At 33.5% G+C, this 25,711-nt stretch overlaps 2 protein-coding genes across 4 annotated transcripts; both read right to left on the bottom strand.

The window, feature by feature from the left end:
• Positions 1–1,760: 1,760 nt before the first annotated feature.
• LOC148629616 (glycerophosphocholine cholinephosphodiesterase ENPP6-like) lies at positions 1,761–2,495 on the bottom strand. The gene is made up of 2 exons (XM_088564772.1): positions 2,166–2,495; positions 1,761–2,024 (listed from the first exon to the last, which is right to left on the bottom strand). The coding sequence occupies exons 1-2, from the start codon at positions 2,493–2,495 to the stop codon at positions 1,797–1,799; spliced, it is 558 nt and encodes a 185-aa protein (XP_088420898.1). The 3' UTR covers positions 1,761–1,796.
• Positions 2,496–13,730: 11,235 nt separating this feature from the next.
• Positions 13,731–25,322, bottom strand: LOC148629615 (putative thiopurine S-methyltransferase). 3 transcript variants are annotated; one of them, XM_088554230.1, is made up of 9 exons: positions 24,619–24,697; positions 21,590–21,736; positions 21,070–21,162; positions 19,885–20,014; positions 18,378–18,430; positions 17,946–18,020; positions 15,579–15,664; positions 14,777–14,821; positions 13,731–14,093 (listed from the first exon to the last, which is right to left on the bottom strand). In XM_088554230.1, the coding sequence occupies exons 2-9, from the start codon at positions 21,706–21,708 to the stop codon at positions 13,975–13,977; spliced, it is 720 nt and encodes a 239-aa protein (XP_088410356.1). In that variant the 5' UTR covers positions 21,709–21,736; positions 24,619–24,697; the 3' UTR covers positions 13,731–13,974. The 3 variants fall into 3 exon arrangements, with proteins under 3 accessions (XP_088410356.1, XP_088410363.1, XP_088410370.1); XM_088554237.1 differs by lacking the exon at positions 24,619–24,697 and adding an exon at positions 24,490–24,598; XM_088554244.1 differs by lacking the exons at positions 17,946–18,020; positions 24,619–24,697 and adding an exon at positions 25,301–25,322.
• Between the last annotated feature and the right edge of the window lie 389 nt (positions 25,323–25,711).

Here is a 25,711-nt window from a genome sequence, read left to right as displayed (position 1 = left end):
CCCCGGACGCTACTGGACTTAAAGCGTTTTAGACCCATAACAATAGAAAAAAATAAGCTGAAAAAGGCTTTACTAGGAGGTAGTTTTATTGAAAAAGGTTTTTTTTCTTTATTACTAGTACTTTATAATACCAGCAGTGACCGTGACCAGGGTAAAACTCCAATAATGAAATTGTTCTTCCCAATTCAATATGATGATTTTGTAATGTTTTGAAATGCCAATCCTTTCACTACCTACGTATAGAGCTTCATAACACAACTCTTACGTTATGCCAGACCAACTGATGTAACTACGCAGACTTTTTGTACCACGCTAGACTTTATGACAATTTGTGGGAATAAAGATATATTGAGACACTTAAACAAAAAAATACAACAGTTTTTTTCCTGTAAAAAGTATATATTTTTCGAAACCTTATATTATGGAGATCCATGAAATTATATAAACACTCTTTTCTATTTTCTCATGAAATTCTGTAGCTGTGGTAACATAATAAAAAAAATATCAGTTTTCATAACAAATTTTGGATGCTTTCCCAAAATTGATTGTCAGGTTTTCTAAAATATCAGGCATAATAAAACTTATGAAGTACCACCCATCTTCTTTTCTTCTCTATCTACAGTAGTTTATCTACAATTTTGTCGCTATGCAACTGTCATACGCGGCGAAAATTTGATCAGTGAAATATATTATGTGGCAGATTCTGAACTTTGTATGTCTGTGTAATTAGCTTCCAACATGTGTTTTTCTTTATGCATATAAACAAAGTATACATATTTTTTCTAAAACTGTTGCGAAAATTTTTGGAGGTCGATATTAACAATATATATATATATATATTTCAACAAACAAGATCTACTTCATTCTATGTTTTGTACATCAGACTCAGATGAAACATGCAAAACTTTCTCGTAAAAATGTTTTATTTAGTTTTTAGGAAATTGGTAGCATTTACGTTCATTATATACACATTTTCGTTTGTTGGTATGATTTAGAGACATATCTGATGTATTTTCTTTGACGAGTATTCAATTTAGAGAAATATTTGATGTCTTGTTGTAAAATACTTACATATTTTATTGGTCATTATATAAATGCATTTAGTTATAAACCTTATGAAAAAAAAAGGAATCTTTAGGTGCAGATGACAATATCTGTTGTTTATACTTCATATATCATCGAATATACATGTTTTCATCTTTGGTGATATTGATTTCTTACGTTTTTTTTGTGTACGATGTTGGAATTTTGATAGATTAGTTATTTTCAGATTACCTAGATATTTTGTTTTGAGCCTTTACTTGGGGATCCAGGAAGTGAATACTAAGACTGAAAATGTGGGAACAGCCTAAGATACCAAATAGCTGGTATCCCTAGATCGTTGGTAAAGGAAAATAATATAATGAATTTGAAATTACGATAACAAAATTTAAAATCGATAAATTATAAAGGCATTCTGTTAAAATATTTTACTACTTATATTGAATATAGTACGAGTAGTGAGTACACTTTATATGCAGTTCATAGTTCATAATTTTCTCAGGAAAAATACTGAGTAATAATTTTGCATCGTACAGAAGAGGTATGATAGGTTTATCATTTGCATAAGAAATTAACACTAGGAAATAAATTTAAGTAAACTAATATGATCTGCTGAGATCTTTTTGTTGTAATGGGAGGTCCATTTTTATAATGTCATAATATGCAACTAGTTGTCAAATGCAAGTCAAAATGTATAGCCAATGCTTAAAAGAAAATTATTTATTTATTCATTTTCTTTCTATTTGTACTACAAATCAAACGATGAAAGACGAGGTTGCTTCTAAGCTTCCATTGTTAGGCATAGGTTGTATGCCAAGGAGTTTACACATCCTTGGGTATAGGTCGGTGTTCTTGAACACTGGCGTAATGTGGTTTCTTTTGATATTAGGTCCAGCAGCCATGAATATTGGTTTCATGCTTAGTAGATTGTTATCATAGCCATGAGCACCTGTATCAATGATGTCTGGTAGTTTGGTTTTATTCTGCAAAATAATAATAATAAGTAATTAAATAGAATTAAATATACCACACTAGTAAACAAATTTTCTAGTTTGAAAAATTAGGAAACTTTATAAATTTATAAAAACCTACATAAGTTATTAGTGACATTTTATAGAACATACCGTAATTATGCTCCAGCCTTCATCAGCCAGAAGAAAAACAGGAAGGACTCTCCTGTTGTTCTTAAAGTGCAGACGATCTGGAATTTCATTCTTTCTGTAGACCGTCATATGAGATGTCTGTTTCAGATCTTCAACCACTTTGTCAATTTTCCCTTCGACAGGATGAATGAACATATACGCTCCGTTTTCTACATGACGCTCAATCAGGCTCATGTCGACATAGTCGCTTATGTCGATAACTTTGCTTAGGTCTGTTTTCGTCATTCCGTGGTCACTTACGACGATAACGTTGACTTTGCTCCAAAGATTGGAAGAGTCCATTTTATCCATTTTATTCATGTATGGATTTACAGTGACTTTTCTACAACCATGACAGTCTTTTGTTACCAATCTGGTTAACAATTTAATGGATTGACGAAGCTATTGGGGCATTTAAACTGACTAGTTGCTATTAAAAGAGTTGATGAATACTCACTGATCTTTTCATAGCTAGCTCCTAGTTATTTAAATCTGAAGCAGCCACCCGGGTTATTCTATTTATCATTGGTGAGGGGAGTTCAAATTTAATAAATTATATATTTTTTTTGTATTTTGTTTATCTTAACAACATTGCACAGAAGTCTTAAATATTATTATAAATATGAGATCTCAATCAGTACTTATTTCCCCTTTATATAACTGAAATAGGCCTACCAATGTGCCCTTTTAATGGAAAGTATATGATTCATACTATAGTTAAGGAACAAGTGTTACACAAAATGCAAACAGTTTGAGGTTCACGTGAATAACAAATTTTGAAATAGTGCTATGAATTTATTTTATTCAATTTTGAGTATGAGTAAGCTTAAAAGTGAATTAAGTGCTTTATCAATTGTGAAGGATTTCCATTGGAATTATGGTGTTCCGGATTAACTACACTGGTTTTCTTAGTTTGGGATTAAGTTTCATGTTAAAAATAATTTTCATTTGTGTTATAGTTTGGGATTTAGTGCATTGAGTTTGATTGAAATCATAATTTGGGATTATAAGTGCAATGATTTTCAATGAAATTTAAGATTTGGAATAAGTGTTATTTACATTGGAACTTCTTTGGATTAAGTGCGGTTCATTGAATGCATAGCTTTGGATTTAAATGCTTTTTTCCTTGAAACTTTTGTTGATTGTTGAAGTGCAATGATTTTCATTACCGTAAAATGTAGTTTAGTATCTAATGCAATGGTTATTTTTAAATTAAAGATTTGGATTTTTTTTTTTAATTGGAAGTACAGCTTGGATCACACAGAGCAACTGGGATGTGTGCCCTAGGTGGTGGAATGGGGTACCCCTGGCGTGTTACATGCTGGGGTTGTCAGACTATAATACGGAAAACCTGATCGCAAACCATAGTGGTGCACCGTGTTGAGAAAGATGCCACGTTCTTCGCACGTTAAAGAACCCTACTGTGGTATTCTCCAGGAGTAGGAACCATAGGGCTCCGCCACAGGAGGCTAAATTGTTCGACCCTATCCACCTCTCCCTATTTCCAGTGGCAATCAAAATTTGTCGACCCCATTGTCCTTGTGTCCCATCCCTTTTTCATTTCATCATCATTTCATGTTCATTTTATCATCAATTTCATGTTCATCGTCTGAATATAGCTGAAATATTGCTGCTCGGACGTTAAACCCCAACAAACAAACAGCTTGGATTTACGTGCAATGATATACATGTAACTGAAATTATATGGAGAATATTTCTTAGTTTCATTTTCATTCTGGGTTAAGTGCTATGATTTACAGCTCTGATTTGAGTGTTATGTGTGAAAATGATTTTATTGGCATTATACTTATGGCTGAAGTGCATTAAATTTCATCAGAACTATATATACAATTTGTACATGTATATTTTAAATAATATGAAAACATGTGCAAGAAATTTATAAGAATCCAAACTAAAGTAGATGCTTTGAAGGAGTATATTTCAACGCATATATTTAAAAACCAGTATTCAATGGATTCAGCTTTGAGATTGGACAAATAAATAAATAGTACTATAACATTGTAACTTCAAGTTATTGTTCATTCCATGAAAGTGTTATTATTTTACTTTAATTTGCCATTTTATATTTGCTATCCACTTGGGGACCTGTGAGTTTAAAGCTTTTTTTCTTCGAAAAATATAAACAATATTCACAACCAATAGTTTTCCGCATTAGTATTTTTCCTCTGTTTGCAAGTCCCAATAGCTTTGTCAATCTATTGAATTGTTAACCAGATTGGTAACAAAAGACTGTCATGGTTGTAGGAAAGTCACTGTAAGTAATGATGAACATGAAACTTGTTAACTATTATCAAGGTAGACTTTAAGTGATCAGTCTAGTAAACCAATGTGTCCGAGATTATAGTCAATGCACCATCGTTAAATACACATGAAATGTACACTGAGGGTAACAGTAATGTATTAAGAGCACAAAACACAAATACAGCTTAATAAATAATTAAGTTTGCCTTAGATATTTTAAAAATAACCAGAAAAATAAATTTTAAAATCTAATCACTTCGATCATAGAATAAAGGATTACGAATAGGCAGTTGAATCCTTATAACAAATGACAAAAAAAAAGAGATCAATGGGCAACCAACCTGTAGCAATAGAGTAGTGGTTTGTGTGTGTCTTAGTTGGAAACATATTGTTCATGTACTTTGATTTAGTCCCTCGTTTAGCTAAGCGATCCAAATTTGGAGTATTGAAGTCTTTCAGGTAGTCCCATCTAAACCCATCTATTGACACGAGTAATAGTTGGTTGGCATTGACAACTGCGAGTATGGAAAGTAGACAGACCTTCATGCTATTACTAGATTCTCTTTACCTGCAGAGAGTACAGTAGAAGACTAACGACAGACATAAATTTATTTAAATTGTTTTTATAGGAGGAAAATAAATGTTTTCTATGAAAAAGAATTATTGAACTTACTATTTACACCCCTCCATCGCTTTGATAATGATAAAAATTAAGTTTCATGACCATTTCAAGCATGTACTACAATACAACTGAAAAAAAGATAGCAGATATAACGAGAATAGTTTTGAGGAATATGTCAAATAGACAACAACTCCACCGGGATGAAAATATCAGCTCAAGGCCACCCTCTGGTCTTCAATGAACGACGAGGAAACCCGTACACCACAGGACAGGCTGCAGCTGGCCCGAAACATCATTATACAGAGGTACAACGAATTGCCCTTATATACTCAAGTACTTCAACGGTTAAGTTAACTTTTTGGGTAAGCATCGAACTTTTTGTGCTTTGTGTAGAATATTACCGTAAAACAAAGGGTGAGAGATACCCTAACGTATTAATCCTTTACAAGTACATCTGTATTTGAGAATGAGTTCCTCGTATCGGTTGAAACATTTTGTAATAATTATGTTTTTTCGAGCTTGTGATATCGAAAACATTGATGTAGTAATGTCTCGGTTATTTATGATATGTAAACTCTATATATGAGTTATATAGTAGTATCAAGTTTACCATTATCAATATGAATACTAAGATCAAGAAACGGACATTCTTTATATCAATATTTGCTTTATTCAAAGACGGTTCTACATGTGGGATATATATCTTTTGTATAAAAATAGAAGTTATTGTTTAGAGTCAAAATATTGTTCAAATAGCAGAGTACTGTCAAATAAAAATAACATTCTTCTCCATCAAAACTTCGTTTTGGAACGAAACACTTCTTAATCCATTGAAAAAAATTAGATGTGCAAAGTACACTTTTGCTTGTTCGCTTTTGATACAGAATTTCAAGAAAACTACAGCCGAATAAAAATATTAAACAATAAAACATTAACAAAACCACGAATAAGAACACCCAGCATATTAATTTAAAGTATCTCAATTGATACAAATAACTGACACCCTAAAGTTGTGAATATTCGACCTTTAACTATTTTATAAGGCTAATATATGAGTAATGTGATGGGCACTGATGCTTTTGTTAACGGTAAAGAACAAATAAATGTAAATAACATTACTATCTACAATTGTTCCGGCTGATTTGGTAACATAAATTGCAGCAATCTAATTTTGAATATTCTGTAAAATATTTTACCTGAGTATAACCGGAAAAGAAAATTAAATCAAAATGTAGTATTGACGAATTGCTCTTTAACATGTAATTTAAATTTAAAATTAATGCTTACCAAGTCAACAATCGTAGGTATAGGACAATAACCGTGCATCTAAAGCTAAGATGCTCTATGATGAAACCAAGGATGATTCGATTTAAATAACTCGTTACTCACCGTTGTTAATGTCAAAAAGCATCAGCAACAACTTTAGCCGCTGTCCATTGGATACAGCATTTAATATACACCTATTTTATCAACCAATGACGAACTTACAAATACGCCACGTTACTACATGTATACCTTTCTGTAAAATACAAACAAACGTGTTATCGTCCAAAACTTTGTACTTTATACTCGAAAAGTGGATAATTAAAACGGCTCGTAGAAATAAGCAACTACTACCACATATATGTTTGGTCAAGTACATTTCTTTAATTTTCTATTGTATCTGCATACGCTTGGCATGGTATTGGTTGCAAAAAAAAAATCATTTAATTGGTATAATTTTTCGTTTGAATGCAATATTTTTCATTTAATTAGTATAATTTTTCGTTTGAATGCAATATTTTTCATTTAATTGGGTATAATTTTTATTCATTTCAATGCGATAGCTATCATTTGACTGCTGTATTTCACCTGTGCAATAATGGCATATGTTACATTCAAATAAAAAATATACCATTTAAATGATGAAGATTGCATTCAGATAAAAAATATACAAATTGAATGAAAATTTTGCATTCAAACTAAAAATAATATGAATCAAATGACAAAACATTGCATTCATATACAAAATTACACCAACTGAATGAAAAATATTTCATTCAAACGAAAAAAAAAATATACGAATTAAATGACAAAATAATATATTTAAATGAAAAAAAATATACCCATTGAATAGTAACTTTTACATTCAAATGAAAAGTATTAAAATTTTGCAACCAATACCATGTCATACGAAACAAGTACTATCTTTAAAAAAAGATAGCCGACGCAGTAAAATTTTGTTCTTTCTACATAGACACATGACACATAATTATCTACACCATTTTTTCGAACGCCACTAAGTTATCAGTATTTGGTCAATCGGGGAAACAGAATTGCGATCAGGTGACTTGAGTTTCCATAGAAGAGCGTCTTTAAGGTCAAAGGGTAAAACGCAAAACTATACCGACTGTGTCGGAAAAATTGCAATATATGTTTGGGCTAAAAATAATTCATACATTTAGGCAAAAGTAACATCAATTTTGCTTGAGTAATTTCCCCTGTGCCAGACATATACTGCCACTTGTTAACCACAGAATATGGGAAAAGGATTTTGTACATGGTTTTCAATTTTTTTGATAACGTTTAACCTTGTAAGCATTAAAACAAGACTGGAGTGTTAAATAAGGGTAACAACAAACTTGCTGAACACTTATCCCACCCATTATTAAGTCATGTCAAGAACAAATATGGCAAAGTAGTAGAAACACCACCGGAGCAGCTGGTATCCAATGGTCCTGACTTGGTATAGGCATTTAAAATGAAATGGTGGGTGAAATCTAAACCTCCATCTTTTATTGCGACCTGAATACACTGGATTAAATAGCATGTGCATGCATTTGTGTCATAATCGGTAAATCTGCGACGACCCCCCCCAAAAAAAAATCATTACTCATTATTTTAGAAGAATGTAGAAAATAATTTGGTAAGAGACCTTGTGAGACACATTAAAAGCTATTAAATTCATGCGAGTGTTGAGTGATTTATTTTATGTCTGGTGTACCACGAATCATTTGTCTTTTTTTTTTTAAATTCTTATTTTTATTTTCTTATATGGCTTTGATGCATCGTCATGTTATGTTATCTGTTTTAGAAATATGTACATGTAGTTGACTCGGAATGAAGGTCCACTCACCCCTTTATTTGTATCCTTACTTTTTATGTCCAATCCTTCCATCTAGGGAAAGTTTAGACAACTAAAGATATATATTTTAAACCCAGGTGTGAATACGGTAAAATTTATAAAAATAACTAATCTTTTGAATCTTAGTTCATGGCAATGTAAGCATCAGAAATGAAATACGCCTTGGCTGATTATCTATGTACATGTAATAAAATAGCTGGACCATTTCTTCCCCGTCCTGGATAAGAAAACATATTTCTGAGATAAACCAATTAACAGTTGAGTAAATATATCATCAGTTTTATTTGAAGTTTTTTACTCGGCTCTTACATTGATTTGTCGGCACTTAACAAATTCTCGTATATCATAGGATCCTTCCGAAGACAACTTAAAAGTAACTTAGTGTACTGACATCTTAGGATTAATTAAACGAGTATTATATGTGAAATTACAGTAATAACTTCATAAAATCATCGAAATCTGTTTTTTTATCGGTCAATGAATGCAATAAGCATATCTTTAATACATGCAACACATCGCTATCAACAAGTGTATCTTCAGCATCTTGTGCCAATATTAAATACATATCATTTTGAAATATCAAAATATGCAACATATCGCTATCTAAAACTGCATCAGTATCTTGTTCCAATATTAAAGTTGTTATGATGACACATATGTTGTGTTTGTATTGTATTTAATTGCCCTTTGTTAATCATTGTACTTTCTATGAAATTTGTTTTGTAGTGGTAATTTGAGAATAAATATAAAAATATTGTGTTAAAGTATCATTTTATTTGTTACCGAGGACTCAAAATGTTGTTTTAGACCAATGAAAATTAGATTATAAAAAGGGACAATTTTTTTTCAGGAGAGGACACATTATTTTCAAGTACTTTTCTTTATCCAATCTCGTATAAATTTGTACAATACAAAATTAAGTTAAACGTTGTACAACAGGTGTGTTCTAACTATTTCAGGGTACCAGTGCAAATTCGTTTTATTTTCGTATTTCATAGTACCAATGCAAATTCGTTTACTTTTATTTTTCTGGTTACAGGGTACTGATAAAAACTTGCCGATTTTTATTTTTGTGTTTCAGAGTACCAATACAAATTCGTTGATTTTTATTTTCGTGTTTCAGGGTACCAATACAAACTTGCTTATATTTAAATTCATATTTCACGGTACCAATACATCTTCGCTGATATGTATTTTCGCGGATTACAATCTGTTTAACTTGTAGTCAATTGCAATAATGATGGAAATTACCTGCGATGATTAATATCGCGATTTCTACTTCTCGCAAAATTAAGCAAAAAATAATCTCTCTCGAAAATCAATAGATTTAAACTCATATATTAAAAACAAATAGTCAGCAAGTTTGGAGAATAAGGTTTTAATATTAGGTGTTGTTTACAATGCGTATGCCGTTTTTTGTCTAAGATATATTTTTATATGAATATCGGCATAAAATACTTAAGCGTCAACAAAGGGACAATTCAAATATGTAAAAAAGAAAAAAATACACTGGCAATATTAACTCTCACAATGAAACAATAGAGGGAATAATATAAGGTGCCTCGTAACAATAAGCATGTCCTGTCCCGACAATGGCGCAGATTAGCGCAACCACCGTACTTCAGCGTCCCCATCGCACTTCCGAGTCTTTAATATTTATAATAATAAGGGGTACTAAAAAAATGCTGAACCAATAATATCACTTCGTGTTAAAAATGCATGCTGAACCATGGCAATATTTTCACTCGTTAAATTAATCCACTTTTCAGTTTAGCATCAAAAGAATCTATGGTGGCAACACATATCACCTACAACATACGATTGACTTGAAACACAATTTCTAAATGATATTAACATTCTATACGAGAACTTAATCAACACAATCAACGCGCATCATTTACAGCAGAAACGGCCAGACATATAATCTACAATAAAATGATAATAAAGCAACAACAATATAATTCTTAAATTATATCACATTTACCATTTACAATAATGAAAAAAAAACCTTGCCCCATATTTACAACAGAAACAATCGCTTGAAATCATGCGTACTATCTACAGTAAAACAAAATACATTTTATAATTTAAAATACAAAAAAAAAAAAATATCTTGAAATCGCATGTACTATCTTCAATAAATCAAATGCCCACAATCATTTACTATAGAAACAATCATTTGATATCACACATATCATCAATAATCGAATGATTAGATCTACTTTTACAAGAGTCACAACAAATACAACCACTTCATGCAGTTGAACACTAAAAACACATAAATCCTTACATTTCCGTTAAAAAACGGTTTAAGAGAAAATACTTCGTCACCAAAACAAAAAAAAAAAAAAAAAAACATAAAAAAACCAAAAACAAACAAAAACAAAAACAAACAAACGGGTTAAAACTGTTTAAGAGTAATCAAGGGAATCAAGATTCTAGCAAATATCAAAAGATGCAATCCATGGACAAAGACCAGACATTAATACACTTCGGGAATAACAAGTGTTGTGGTAGGACTTTTTGACAGCATTAAGTATAGAAGTTATAAGTTTTGAAAGAGGTTTGGTAGTACATTTTGCAGATACAGCTATGTAGCGTTGTTTGTATGGATTCTTGTGGAGTTAAGGAATCCAGTACATAGATGGAAGATTACAATCATTGACTTTGGTAGAGATATCACAGATTTATAGTTTTCTACTATCTCTTCTTTGGAGAGTGTAGTGGCAGTATAGGCCTTAGCACTACTTTTATTTTCTACGTCTACCTCTGATAATAAACATTAGATGTAATACGTTTTGCAGACAAATACAATGTTGTTTTGGGCTTTGTCTGCTGATTTTATTTAAACAAATATAACAAAACAACAACAACAACAACAACAACAACAAAACTATCCACAAAAATTGAAATAATTAAAAGTAGTTTGTTGATATTGCCTACGTTAAAAATGATCTTGAAGATACAACCTACAATAATAACAAACGCCTTACTTAATGTTAGTTTAGTTTACACAGATTCAAACAACAGGTATATATCATGAAATTTTGATGGAAACTTCATATCATGTTGACCGAATAGCGAATTCTTCAAAAGACTGGTACCCAAACGAAAAAAAAAAATCCCATAGAACTGGAATCTTAAAAAAAAGAAACGCTATTAACTCCTCGAAATTTTGAAAACAAATCATGACGCTTACCGTACCGGTGCACCTGGTCCATGCTCCCAGTTTTTTATTGGAGTCCGAGTTGCTCATTTACTTTTTGTTACTTTGTATGTATGATTTTAGTTACTTTATGTTCTTTATTGTGTATGTCTGTTTTCCATGTGTGGTCTTTGTTCCTGGATTACATTCTTTTGATTACCGCTATAACCTTGGTTCCCTTGATTACTCTTACATAGACAGCTACTTAAAGACAATGATTAACCCAAACTCTCCCTAAAATGCAGCTTTTTAGATACAAAAATCACAATAATATACATTGCAAATTTCGATAAACTATATTTTCAATGAGTAATCTTTGTTGGCAGCCTTAGAATCAAATACATATGAAGATTTAAATCTAGAAGTTCTCAAAACCAACAATACCAGAATAGCAGAATAGGAAGCCACATCAACACCAAGAGGTTCAACCATGTACAATACAAGGAATGATGCCCCATTGAAATAATTATATATGATATAAATCGGGTTTTGACAATTCTGACAACTGGGTTGGTGAATACCCTCGGCGACTTTCGGTCAACCAGAAATTGCACCGACCCAGTGGTTATTAAATACAAAAGATGCCAATCATATTAATATTGCAAGTTTCGATAAACTGTACACACGTTTTCAGGAGTAACCTCTCATCAGCGGCATTAGAATCAAATATATAGGAAGATCTAAATCAAAAAGTAATTGCACACAAGAAGTACTAAAAATCAAAAGTATCGAAATAGGACGTTTTAACGTGCAACGCAATGAATGATTCTCGGATTTTGAATTATTTTGCTAAATAGTATAATATAATTCGGGGTCAATACAAATGATTACTATGTGCATAAACTGTTCCGTGTACTTCGCCAAGATCATGTGTAAATATCACTTCAAAAAAGTAGTATGTGCATAAACTGTTCCATGTATATCGCCACGATCATGTATAAATATCACTTTAATAGAGTAGTATATCTTACATTGTACGGATTCAATTTCTCCACTTTCAAAACGTGAAGTGTTGATAAAATTAGATGCAGGAATCCAAGAACTGATACAGTTGTACGTAGCGTTCTAATGACGGTGTTAACTAACATGCCTGTAAGCTGAACAGGTTATCTTCTGGGTTACATCGCTTCACTTTGATTAAAAACGGTGACAGAGCAGGAAATCAATTTCATTGTTTAAAATAAATTCAGTTACGGATATTTTCTTAAAAAAAAGACACTATGACATGATACTCTCTTCCATACTACTATCGTATGAATTCCCATAACTGAAAAAAATAAATATAAAACGAAGCTTTCTTCTGTGATAAAAAAAAAAAAAAAAAAAAAAAATCATCGATCCAAGTTGTCGTCTGACCTGTGGATGGACAGAGAAACAGCGGTATACCACAATTCGCCCATCAAAGATAATTAAATTAATATCATCATGATTTATCTAATTTTAATGTCAATAAGTGTTCTGTAGAACAAGGTACACAGAGAAACAACCACAGGATAAAAATCAACGATCTTACTACATCTGTAAACGTCTCTATCGCATACTCGAAAAGTACCATTTATCGTAACGTGAATGTATACTGCAGTAATGAAATTTAATCCCTTTCTAGGCTAAACTTATATCATGTTAAATATAAATGTAGAATGTAAAATTTTATTACTGTTGTTTTAAGTATACAAATTTTAACGATTTCAGTAACTTATTCGTAATTTTATTTGTATTAGTCTATGTACACCTTTGTGTAAATGGAAGGAGGTTTGAATATAATGAAATAACCAGGATCGTCTATCTTCTACTACAATAAATATCTTAAGGTAAGTTCTTCATGTGTGGCACTAACTCTACAAACTAAATTCAGACAATAACAATCAAATCAGATTTCCAGTTAAATGTCATGTAAGAGTGACATATCTACCCAGATTTACCCAGAGGAGACTATACAGTAGTTATATCGACAATCCTTATCAGTTTATATACTATTAAAATAACCGGAGTGCAACACAGGTAACATAACAAACTGTTTTTTGCAAATTGAAGAACGCAAGTTTGTTTCTGTTCCAGAAAATGATTCATGTGCAAGTTGCCCACGAATTACTTTTAATTGTGGGCCAGAAATAAGGTTTCATTTGATACCTTACTCACTTAATTACACTTCAAGGACAAGCCCCGATACCGAAGGATACAATCAGAAGGGACAGTCGATAACTCAACACTGATTACAATGAACCGGAAATATAAATTCAGACAAACTTTTACCATTTTTAGTCACGAGTATAGAATAAGCAACAAATAATGAAGGAGTAGCCAACTTGACCACCTTAAATAATTCAGACAATGTCTTGTATAAATATTTAATACTGAATACTGAACTATATGTAGATCCACCAGCCTTAAAAAAGAACTCTCGTATGTGCACATCTTAGTCTCTTTTCATATGTTCAAGTATAGTAAATCTTAGTGTAAGTTAGGACAGAGTCCTACTTTTATAAGGATATTTACTGATCTTTCATTTTTCACACTAGCTCCAAATTATATTTGATTAAAAACAACATATGACTGATAACATTTGATAAGATACAATTCAGTTTTTCAATGTTATTAAATGGATTCTTTCATGGAAGTAATCCAATCCCCAACTGTTCCTATGTTTATCCTCCAAAGCATCTATGGTGGTAACATGCTCAATATCACACATATCACCTACAATATAAATGGTAACATGCTCAATATCACACATATCTCCAACAATATGAATAGTAACATCCTCAATATCACACATATCACCCACAATATAGTAGATTGTATAGTTGAATATTTGATATTATTATTATATAGAAAGCAGCGAGAAATTGAATGTTTCCTGTATAATAAATTTCGATAAATCACATGTGAAATAAATTTGATAAATTCATGCTAGGACTCTCACCTGCCAAAAAGTCACAACACAAATATCGATCCACCGATCACAAAATGTAAACTTAATGCTGAAAATTTACATTAAATTATTGAGAAAATCTATATATAAATAAATAGGATAACATTTTGGATATCGTGAATAACCAAAATATATAGCTCCTGCTATTTAACTCGTCAGGACACAAGTTAAATTTAGCACTCCTGATCATATTGTGGTTATTCATTCTTTCAATTATCTCATTATTCTTGTCGAAGTGTACAGTCTTTTCGCAAATTATAAAGTGTGAGTAACAGTGATCTGTAGCATCACTTATCAACTGATGAATTTAAACTACAAACTGCAACATTAGTCATCAGTTAATTATTTGTGGCTCCTTTTTTATCATTATAGTTTATCCTGTTTCTTGACCTCAATTTCGTTATAAAGTTGTATACGAATAACATCTTTAGAATAATTATAGTCTTACTGTATAATTCGGGAATCTGTTTCTCAGGCACATAATGAGGTGGTCCTACAAAGACAATGATACAATTGAAGATTTCAGTGAGCATACTCATATATCCCATGCATTTCTCACCCTCTTCAATACTAAAACTGACTTCTTTTAAAGTTTGATCTGTATCATATGGTCATAAACTTTGTGGCAAATCAGAAGAAATTACCCCAATTAGTATTCAAGTAATTGTCTGAAATGCTACATTTTCATAATTTGACTGACCATATATAGGGACTTCTATGTTACAGTGAAAAAGAAATATCGAATTTCTGACATGATCTGTATCTTAAGCTCACAGCAGTAACATCTCTTAATTGTTCCCAAGATAAAGTCTAGAAACCACAAATTAAACTGTATGTAGTATGTATTTCTCAACCCTTTCACAACCTACTTATGTCAATACAAATTTAAACATCAAAATATGTGATATTACTTAATACATGACATTTTTTCATATTGCCCTTGTTATAAGCCCTGCACTGGTATCGATATTAAGGCATTGGGCTAATGTATCAAGGACGTTATAAAAATGCCACCCATCAATCTATCATAAATGCTTTCCAGCATTTTGGTACAATATAACAGTTTATGTAAGTAAAGTATATCAGACTTGTACTTTTGGGTCACAATACTAACTGGTAGGACTGGTAATGTGTTATTAAATTTTAAGCCAAGAAACTTTGTTATTAATTTTGTTCTTTTTTGTATCCAGTAGTGTTTGTCTCGAGTAGATTACACCGGACAATCAAAATACCTAAGAAATACCACTAACCTGCATATAAATCCTCATTATAATCAAATGTATCTAGTAAATACTGACAGTCTGATGCCATTAATGACTTCATTAGAACAGAATATCTGGAAATATTTAATGTAACATTTAGCAATTGGAATAATAAGGTACCATTTGACAAGAGTAATCAAGGGAACCAATGTTTTAGCAGTAATCAAAAAATGTAAACCAGGAACAAAGACCAGACATGGAAAACAGACATACACAACAAAGAACACGAAGTAACTAAAATCATACATACAAAGTAACAAAAGCAAACGAGCAGCTCGGACTCCACTTAAAACTGGGAGCATGGACCAGGTGCACCGGTAGGGTAAGTGTCCACTGCTTTTCTAGAAACACCCACCGAGTTGCTCATAAAAAGTCAAGTCAGGGGTAGACAAACGAGGAAAGGAAAACTATGACCCGTTGAATAAATCAGTTTTCATGGTGCAGATGGATACACCATAACGATCCACGAGTTTAAGATGACGACCATGAAACTTCTGTAGTGATGTTTTGTTTGTTTGTTGGGGTTTAACGTCCGAGCAGCAATATTTCAGCTATATTCAGACAATGAACATGAAATGGATGATAAAATGAACATGAAAAGAAAAAAAAAAGGATGGGTCACAATGATAATAGGGTCGACAAATTTTGATTTCCACTGGGAAAAGGGGGGATGGGTAAGGTCGGGCAATTTAGCCTCCTGTGACGGAGCGCAAAGGTTCCTACTCCTATCGAATACCACAGCAGGGTTCTTTAACGTGCGAGGAACGTGGCATCTTTCCCAACACGGTGCACCACTGTGGTTTGCGGTCAGGTTTTCCGTATTATAGCCTGACAACCCCAGCATGTAACACGCCAGGGAAACCCCATTCCACCACCTGGGGCACACATCCCAGTTGCTCTGTGGGCAGAGCGCCTAGCCCCCGGCTAGGTTTCTGAGCACTATTTAGCCGCCTTTTACGACAAGCTTAGCGCTGCTGCAGGCCTATTCTTTTAACACCCGGACCTGCACGGGGCTCTGTAGTGATGACTTCAATCATGTAGCAATATAACCCTGTTCCAGAAGCCTATTTGTTAGAGTTCTAGCGCGATACAAAGAGTCTCCGTAGTTTCGGCAAGCTCTGGCATAACGTATGAGTTGTGATATGAACACTCCATACACAGATGCTGAAGGGAACTGATACATAAACACCATAGAAAGGAGGCATAACAAAAGTATCCTGGTGCACTGAATATATCCAAGTTATAACAAAAGTATCATGGAGCAATGAATACATATGAGTTATATAACAGAAGTATCTTGGTGCACTGAATACATCCGAGGTATAACATAGGTATCCTGGTGCACTGAATAAATCTGAGTTATAACAAAAGTATCCAGGGACACTGAATACATCTGAGTTATAACAAAAGTATCCTGGAACACTGAATACATCCGAGGTATAACGAAAGTATCATGGTGCACTGAATACATCCGAGGTATAACATAAGTATCCTGGTGCAATGAATACATCTGAGGTATAACAAAAGTATCCTGGTGTACTGAATACATCTTGAGGTATAACAAAAGTATCCTGGTGCACTGAATACATCTGAGGTATAACAAAAGTATCCTGGTGCACTGAATACATCTTGAGGTATAACGAAAGTATCCTGGTGCACTGAATACATCTTGAGGTATAACAAAAGTATCCTGGTGCACTGAATACATCTGAGGTATAACGAAAAATCTGAAGGAAAACAAAGAAAACTTAGCGGTGTTTTGCCTAGATCTTCCTTGTGCCTATGATAATTTCAAAACGTTACCATTTGTCACATTAGAAGTAGTTTAACATTTACATTATCATGTACTTTACTTCATAATTCGTAGTCATTGTTATATAATTGTCTGTAACAACATTTTGTTTATTATAAATCTGGAGATATCAAATTATATCATTATTTTAAACTTCTATATTACTATTTAAAGCTAAAATACACTGAGCAAAGCTTACTAGATGATACCCCTGCTCTCACGCAAGAAACAATTTAGAAAACCTTGGAAGATGTTCAGTTGAAAAAAAACAGGAGGTCCACATTGGAATCATGTGATAAAGAATTTGTGAAATTTTCATCAAATTCCATTAAACGATTTCAGATAAGTTGTGGATTAAGAACTGGGGACATCATGATTACTATACACCTTCCTTTTACCTTAGTGATATGATAATGTATTGAAAACAGTACGGAAAGATGGTTTGTTGTGTGCCCAGTGGAGAAGAGATCTCTCTCAAATACACCAATCAATTTTGCGGAAAAAGAAAATGCATGTACAATACATAAGTGACAAATATTTGATCATAAATCTTTTCATCTTACTTTTGCCGTTCACCCCTATTTATTGCCACCAATGCACCACGGTCCCATATAGCATTAAATTGACCAGCAATATCTCTACAATGTTTATAGCACATAATCCATATAGCATTACAATGAATAGCAATATCATTACAACATGAATATTTAGTCATCAACTTTTAATATATATCTTCATTTCTCAATAAGTCACTCCTCAATGTTTGATTTCTTCTATATAACAACTTTGAAAAGCATGTAACGACATACTATTTCAATTAACAAGGTACAACGATAAAAGAGTTGCTTTATAAAGTAGACAAGGAATTCATTTCGGGTAAGAATAAAATGGAAAGCCATAAATGTACATGAATATTCGACTTGGAATAAGCTTAAATCATGTTTAACTAATAAGAATGTAACAATTAAAAAGAGATCTTTTAAGTTAACACCTACTTGTTAAATTTAAAAATATCACAACAGTAAATATGAATGGATCCGTCTTTGCTCTGAAAATAAAGAAGATCATATAACTGGTATTTCAAATCGTTAATACAAGAACAGTCCCAAATTGATAAAAAAAAAGTTGTGCAAGCTACTGGGAGTAATATGGAAAAGAGGAAATATGACAGTCTTGGTTCAAGACAGATGTTTAAGACTGGAGGAAGATAACTCCGGAAAGTAGAACATCATGAGTTGGGTAACGAATATATAGACATCACAGCTCAGAAAGAAGGCATGCCAGAAGTACCCTGGTCCATTGAATACACCCACATTATAACAAAGATTTGAAGGGAAGTGATGAGGAGTGACTTGGTATTGTTTTCGATAGGAGTGACTGGGCAGTGTTTTAGATGGGAGGAGTGACCTGGCAGTGTTTTAGATAGGAGTGAAAAGGTAGTGTTTTAGACAGGAGGGGTGACTTGGCAGTGTTTTAGATAGGAGGAGTGCCTTGGCAGTGTTTTACATAGCTAGATCTTGTCTTTGCTGATTGAATCATATTTAGTAAGAAGATCTGATATTGGAGTGGTACAACGTTCCACTCACAATCAGAACAATGCTTTATTTTGACAAGACTGAGATGAGAATCGCATCAGGAAACTTCACCATAACTCAGCAAAGATTAGGAGAAGGAATATTGACGGGTGTATAGTGTAAGTAGTCCTGTTTGCAACATGGTAAGTCGGTGGAAAACCAAGCAGAGGTCTATCATTGTCACCAGTCTGACCTCTAATTGAAGATGCCATGACTGTGGCAGCAAAAAACATCACTGAGGGAAGACGGACTTTACAGGTTGAGTGACCAAGAATTTTCAGTAGTTGAATAGTACAGCCTTGTAAAGCACCGCTTTAAAGTTGCATTGACAGAAGATTATGTAAGTACAAAGGCTCAACAGGTTAGGATTTTAAAGGACACCAAATATGGTAAAGTGAGAGGAGCCAACGTGACGAACGTGGAAAGCGGAAGAAGCAGTGAAAGAATCTGAAATTATACCAAGACACAGTCGTCGTTGGTGTAGCAGTAGTTGCCAGACATGCATTCTGTACGATGACAAAACCAAGGTGGGACACAGTAAATGAGAAGGAACAAAGGGATTATGTACAAGAGGAGATAAGTCAGATGGAAGAAGAGAGCAGGAATGTTAAGGCAGTAGGAATGAGACAGCAGGGAAGTTGGCACAGAGTTAAAAGTAGATCTTTGCCCTAGAGAGATATTTGGAGTATTGAGGAATACTGATGGGATCAGTGTATAATGGTCTACGAAGATGCATAGATAAGCGCCAAAACGTCCAAAGAAGACTCCATCTATTGATGGAATTATATTAGCATTCCTTCGAGGTTTACACTAATACCAGGTAATAATATACATATATACATATAGTGTGCAGTTAAAAATGCTTTATTTTCATCCTTCCACTTGGCAAATACAATTAATGAGTTGTTTAAATCAAACAATAACATACTTTGAATACTTTACCATCAACGGCAGCTACAGGTTCAACAGTATATTCCAGCCCTTGCTCATTAAAGAACTCTTGAATAGCCATTTCTGAGTACTCTACCCCTATCACTGTATGCCCTTGATCAGCTATCCTGCAAAATTTGTTCCAAATATGTCTGTAGTTTCACTACAAAGTTACACATATAATTTTTCAATTTTGCTTCATTGTAAATAACTTTCTTTCGCACTTGTAATTACCGCACGCCTTCATTTTATCTGATGCATACTGATTTTAAGTATCTACCAGTAAATCAGCAATTTAATCATTTGTTGTCAGAGCTTTGGATGTATCGAAAATGACTTTAAAAACATGACAACTTCACCATCGTGCAAAGTACTATTTTTTCTTAGCTTTGACCTGCATCCCCAACGGTGAAATCAGGTATAGTAGCCATTCCACTCCGTCCGTCGTGGTTAGGGAGTATTCACTTTGGGTAATCTGTACTTCAAAAAGTATTAAACGAATATTATTTAAACTTTGCTTATTGTTCATATACATATTGAAAATGGGTACCTCATGATGTGGAGAATTCAATCATTCCCCCTTCATTTTAAACATGTTGAACCTTGCCATTTTTGGCAGTATATGCTATTATTAGTTAATTTCTTTAAGAAAAAAAAATACACTGTAATTTTGAATTTTTTTTTTATAGTTATACAAATACTGAAGATACTAATGTGCTGACAAATAAATAACGATGATGGAAGTCCAGATAGGTATGGGTCTGATTTATTATATTTCCTGTTTAGATTTTTACCCTTTACACACTGATATACAGTACAGAAGATACTAGTACAAGTAAAGTAATTATCAGCTTAAGGTAAAGAGTCACTTAAAAGATATTTCAGTATTTCAGTACTTACAAACTTTAGAATGGGACTAACACAGATTTAAAATAAAATACAAATAAAGCTAAGTGAATGATAACATGAATTATAGTTTGAAATGTAATCGTATCGCATGTAACGTATCACTCGTTTGGTCTATGAAATAACTGCTGTTCAGGTAAATTGTGGATCGGTTCCTTTATTAATTTTGTTTCCTACAAGCACCCTGAAAAATTTCAAAATTTCTAGAAAAAAAATTTAAGTTGATACTGTTGATTTTCGGTTTTTATTTAAGTTTTTAGGAACTACATGTACCTACCATTTCATATCAAGAGCTTTACCACACATAGGGAAGAACACACGAATATTTTTCCGATTCTTTATCAGTTGATCTACATGTTTTTCAAGAAGTCTGCAAAGAGAAAGTGAAATTTTTTTTAAAGAAAGAATAGATGAAGAAACATGATTCCCTAACCATTTCTCTTTAATCAGCGTTGAAATCAATCACAACATAAGCAAGACTTTTAACTTGTTACATCACTTTTTTAATGGCTTAATTATATGGTGGCAACTATTTCGCTGTACCAGTGTATAATATTGTTTTGGGACTAGTTGCATTCTGTCCTGTGGTGTAAATATTTCTTGGCGATTCATTGAAGACCCATTGGGGTCTTGAGCTGATATTTTTCCTCCCGATGGGGTTGTTGTCTCTTTGACATAGTCACCGTATCCATTCTCGTCATAATTGGAACAATGCATAAACAATATCTATCTAGAAACCATACTTTGAACATTGCATCTCATAACTCAGTAGCTAAACCAAATTAAAAACAACTGACGGATGAATAGCCTCCTTATGGAAGCCTATTTTTCTTTGCTTCCATCTCTCATTCCAACCATCGGCGTCCATCTGTGTAAATTTTCCCTCTAAGTTCATGGTTGCAGTATCTTCAGACATACTTTGGTTAGACTTTCGCACAACAAATCTGAAAAATTATTCGACAGAGGTAATTACAGCATTTGGTTGGAGAAACTCAAATGTGGATATATTCTTTGCTTTTTTCCGTCTGTAATAATAAATTGGATTAAATGCAACATTCCATATAGCTGTTCTACAAATTAGTAGAACAAATCCCAAATAATGTCCAAGAATTTAACCACCTTTAACACAGAGCAAAAGAAAAATACAGTCTGTGAGATATCAACGTATATGTTTGTGTAGACCATTCACTGAAGCAATACTACATGTATAACGTTTCAAATAATGAGTGCTTATATTTTTACCAAAGTCAAACTAGCCAAGATCGGCTTGATTTCGGTGGGTGCCTTGTTAAATAAATCTAACCAGAAGAATTTGTTTATTACTGGCCAAGTATCTGTAGGGATTAAAATGATAATACTCTAATGCTCCATGTATGTAAGTAAGTTATAAATCTCCAAATTTATGTACCTATCTGTTATTTTAGAAAGGAAAAGAAAGCGGCCACTATTTCGAAGTAAGTGTTTACATACATTTATAATGTACAAAAATATAATTGTGAATGATGTTGAGGATAAAATTATGGTCTAAAATTAAACGAATATCTCCTCTGCAGACCTATATGACGGGGATCTCCTCTGCAAACCTATATAATGGAGATGTCCTCTTCTGATGTATATAACGGAGATCTCCTCTGCGGATCTATATACGGGAGACCTCCCCAACAGACCTATATTGCGGAGGCCTCCCCTGCAGACCTAAATAACAGAGATATCCTTAGCAGACCAATATAAAGGATATCTCCTTTGCAGACCTATATAACGGAGACTTCCCCTGCAGACCTATATACCGGAGGTCTTCTTTAGATCTGCAGACTATATAATGGAGATATCCTCTGCTGATCTATATATCGGAGATCTCTGCGGATCTATATAAGGGAGACCTCCTCTGCATACCTATATAATAACAGAGATCTCCTCAGCAGACCTATATAAAGGAGGATATATCCTCTGAACCTCCCCTGCAGACCTATATAACGGAGATCTCCTCTGCAGACCTCTATAACGGAAACCTCCCCTGCAGACCAATTTAACGGAGACCTTCCCAGCAGACCTATATAACGGAGACCTCCTCTACAGACCTATATAACGGATATCTCCTCTGCAAAGCTATATAACGGAGACCTCCCCTGCAGACATATATAATGGAGATCTCCTCTGCAGACCTATATAACGGAGATCTCCCCTGCAGACCTACATAACGGAGGTCTTCTCTAGATCTGCAGACCTACAGATAGATAGAGATTTTCTTTTAAGTGCAGCTTAGCATTTATAAACGTAACATCACATTCATACTCACACATAGTCATGACACAAAATAATATCTATGTTTTTTACCAACAATTTTATTACGGTTGTAACATATATTACAGGGATCTCTGCAGATCTATATATCCCGTTTCCTGACTGACTACGTATTAGTCCGCTTGCTTTGGAACAGCGAAATGCCGTTTGCGCATGAGACTGACAATTAATAACCCAGGAACGGTTGCACATACCCATATAGATAGACAGATAGATAAAGAGAGAAAAAGATGGGAGAGCAGAAACCTAACTATATCGAGTTTTCAGTCTTCCAGCTCTGCAGACAAGCTAGTGAACTATGAATAGACACTAAATTGTATCAATAAACGGTAATTAAGCACTTTCAAGTGACATATGGATAGATTTTCAGCTTTTTTTCTGAAAGACCCTGAAATTGCAATGTTTTCATTTACACGACTATCAAAAGTCTACTCCTAATATTTTATATGCTAAAAAATTACGTGAATTTGCAAAAATAAATATTTCATGCTAAAAAAGTTCCCAAACGTCCGATACCCCCTCTGGATCCCATACACAAATGTATAGCAGACTGAGATACTCATAACTCGTCGAATGTATTGCAGTGTCAGACTCAGAACCTTTGAGCCCCGTGCAGGTCCGGGAGTCAAAAGAATAGGCCTACAGCAACGCTAAGCTTGTCGTAAAAGGCGACTAAATAGTGCTCAGAAACCTAGCCGTGGGCTAGGCGCTCTGCCCACAGAGCAACTGGGATGTGTGCCCCAGGTGGTGGAATGGGGTACCCCTGGCGTGTTACATGCTGGGGTTGTCAGGCTATAATACGGAAAACCTGACCGCAAACCATAGTGATGCACCGTGTTGGGAAAGATGCCACTTTCCTCGCACGTTAAAGAACCCTGCTGTGGTATTCGATAGGAGTAGGATCCTTTGCGCTCCGCCACAGGAGGCTAAATTGCCCGACCCTACCCATTCCTCCCTTTTATCTTGTGGCAATCAAAATTTGTTGACCCTATCATCCTTGTGTCCCATCCCATTTTTCATTTCATGTTCATTTTATCATCCATTTCATGTTTATCGTCTGAATATAGCTGAAATATTACTGCTCGGACGTTAAACCCCAACAAACAAACAAACAAACAAACAGAACCTTTGACCCTATAATGCATAGACATCTGCATACTTCTACATTACTGACAAAAAAAACGATAAAAAAAGAACTCTCACAAGATAGCTCTAGGCGATTTGGACTTTAAAAACACTCCCTTGGACTTGGCAATGAAAATTCACAGATGAGAAATAAATGTAAGCCATAAAAATTAATTGACAAATAACTGCTTCAGTAAGCAGTTACTTTTAAAGTACGAACAAATTACTGTTTATATAAAAATATATAAAAACATGTTTTGATTCCGCATACACGTTTCAAAATTGCGTAACCCTTCAATTCAAAATTTGCAGCACAGCGTCCAAAGCTCAACTGAAAATACACAAAACTAAAAGTAACTGGCATTTCAGAAACGTCTGACATGGCAAATCATCCACTTACCTATAACATCGACGGAACGTCCTAGATTATGACTTTGCCACTTAGAGTTGTCGCTCTTGCAACCGAAATGATAACGCCATGCCCCCATTAAATTATCGATAGAGGATGAAAATCATGATTTTTGCAGCTTTTCTATAATGTTCTTTTATAAGTTTTAACGTTTACCCAGAACTATTCCAGTATATATGGCAAGCCAAAGTGGACAAAAATAAGTGTTTTCTAATATTAAAAAATGAATTTTTAATATAACAAATTCATTTTTAATATTACAAAGAATGGGGGTCCATAAGGCCTTGTTCTGCCTACTGAAATAATTGGTAAAAAAATTATAATCAATTCGGAAGAAAACTAAATAATAATATAATATATATTGTAAATTTTCAATTTTTAGCATTCAGTTTGTGATTTAATGAGTAACAATACAGCAACGAATGCACAAAAACCGCCTGGAAGGCTATTCTGTCGATAAAATAGCATTTTTCACTCTTCTGCTACTTATTCTATAGTAAGATCCAGCGTTAACCAAAAAAAAAAAAAAAAAAAGATTGAAAGTGTGCATTTATAAAATTTTTCTTCAGGAAAAAGGATTTTTTTGGTTAACGCTGGATGTCTATGTGCATTTAACAAAAAACCTTCTAAAATCATGCTAAAAATCCCTTCAAAAATGACTGTCGTACTTTACCTGTACATGTATCATGTGACCTAGCTAACTGTCACATGATTAAGTACCTGGCCATCCGTGTAATATACACTGAAATCCAATTACACTACAAGTGGAGTAGATATATTAATTAAAGAGCTTTTATCTCACTTTTATGCCAAAGAATGAAATAAAGTCTGAAATAATCTTTGGTCAGACGTCGATTGTGATATAGCCACTGCTATAAACATGCATGCATGTACGTGAATCCACTTATATACTTTGAACTGCATTACTGTCCTTTACGTGGGATTTTTTCTGTGGATTTAATATTGGAATCCAATAGTAATATCCGTAAAAATCTCATCGATAAAAGATTGTTCTACATTATGATTTACTTTTGCATGGAACGTAGTACAAAAATGAAAGACTTTAAATAAGCTCGTATAATGA

Source organism: Perna viridis, chromosome 1 (assembly GCF_037379345.1).
Source record: "Perna viridis isolate PV_CMFRI_1.1 ecotype Kerala chromosome 1, ASM3737934v1, whole genome shotgun sequence".
Classification (NCBI taxonomy): Eukaryota; Metazoa; Mollusca; class Bivalvia; order Mytilida; family Mytilidae; genus Perna; species Perna viridis.
Note: the sequence above shows the minus strand (reverse complement) of the source record. Positions and strands in the feature narration are given on the sequence as shown.

What these genes read in the sequence shown, in the direction of transcription:
- LOC148629616 (XM_088564772.1), bottom strand. Translation starts at nt 2,495, where the DNA reads ATGGATAAAATGGACTCTTCCAATCTTTGGAGCAAAGTCAACGTTATC. An exon ending in AAGGCTGGAGCATAATTACG is followed by an intron (nt 2,025 to 2,165) that starts GTATGTTCTATA and finishes ATTATTTTGCAG; the next exon opens with AATAAAACCAAACTACCAGA.
- LOC148629615 (XM_088554230.1), bottom strand. Translation starts at nt 21,708, where the DNA reads ATGTCTGAAGATACTGCAACCATGAACTTAGAGGGAAAATTTACACAG. An exon ending in AATAGGGGTGAACGGCAAAA is followed by an intron (nt 15,665 to 17,945) that starts GTAAGATGAAAA and finishes AAATATTTCCAG; the next exon opens with ATATTCTGTTCTAATGAAGT. An exon ending in ACAGATTCCCGAATTATACA is followed by an intron (nt 14,094 to 14,776) that starts GTAAGACTATAA and finishes TTTATATTGTAG; the next exon opens with GTGATATGTGTGATATTGAG.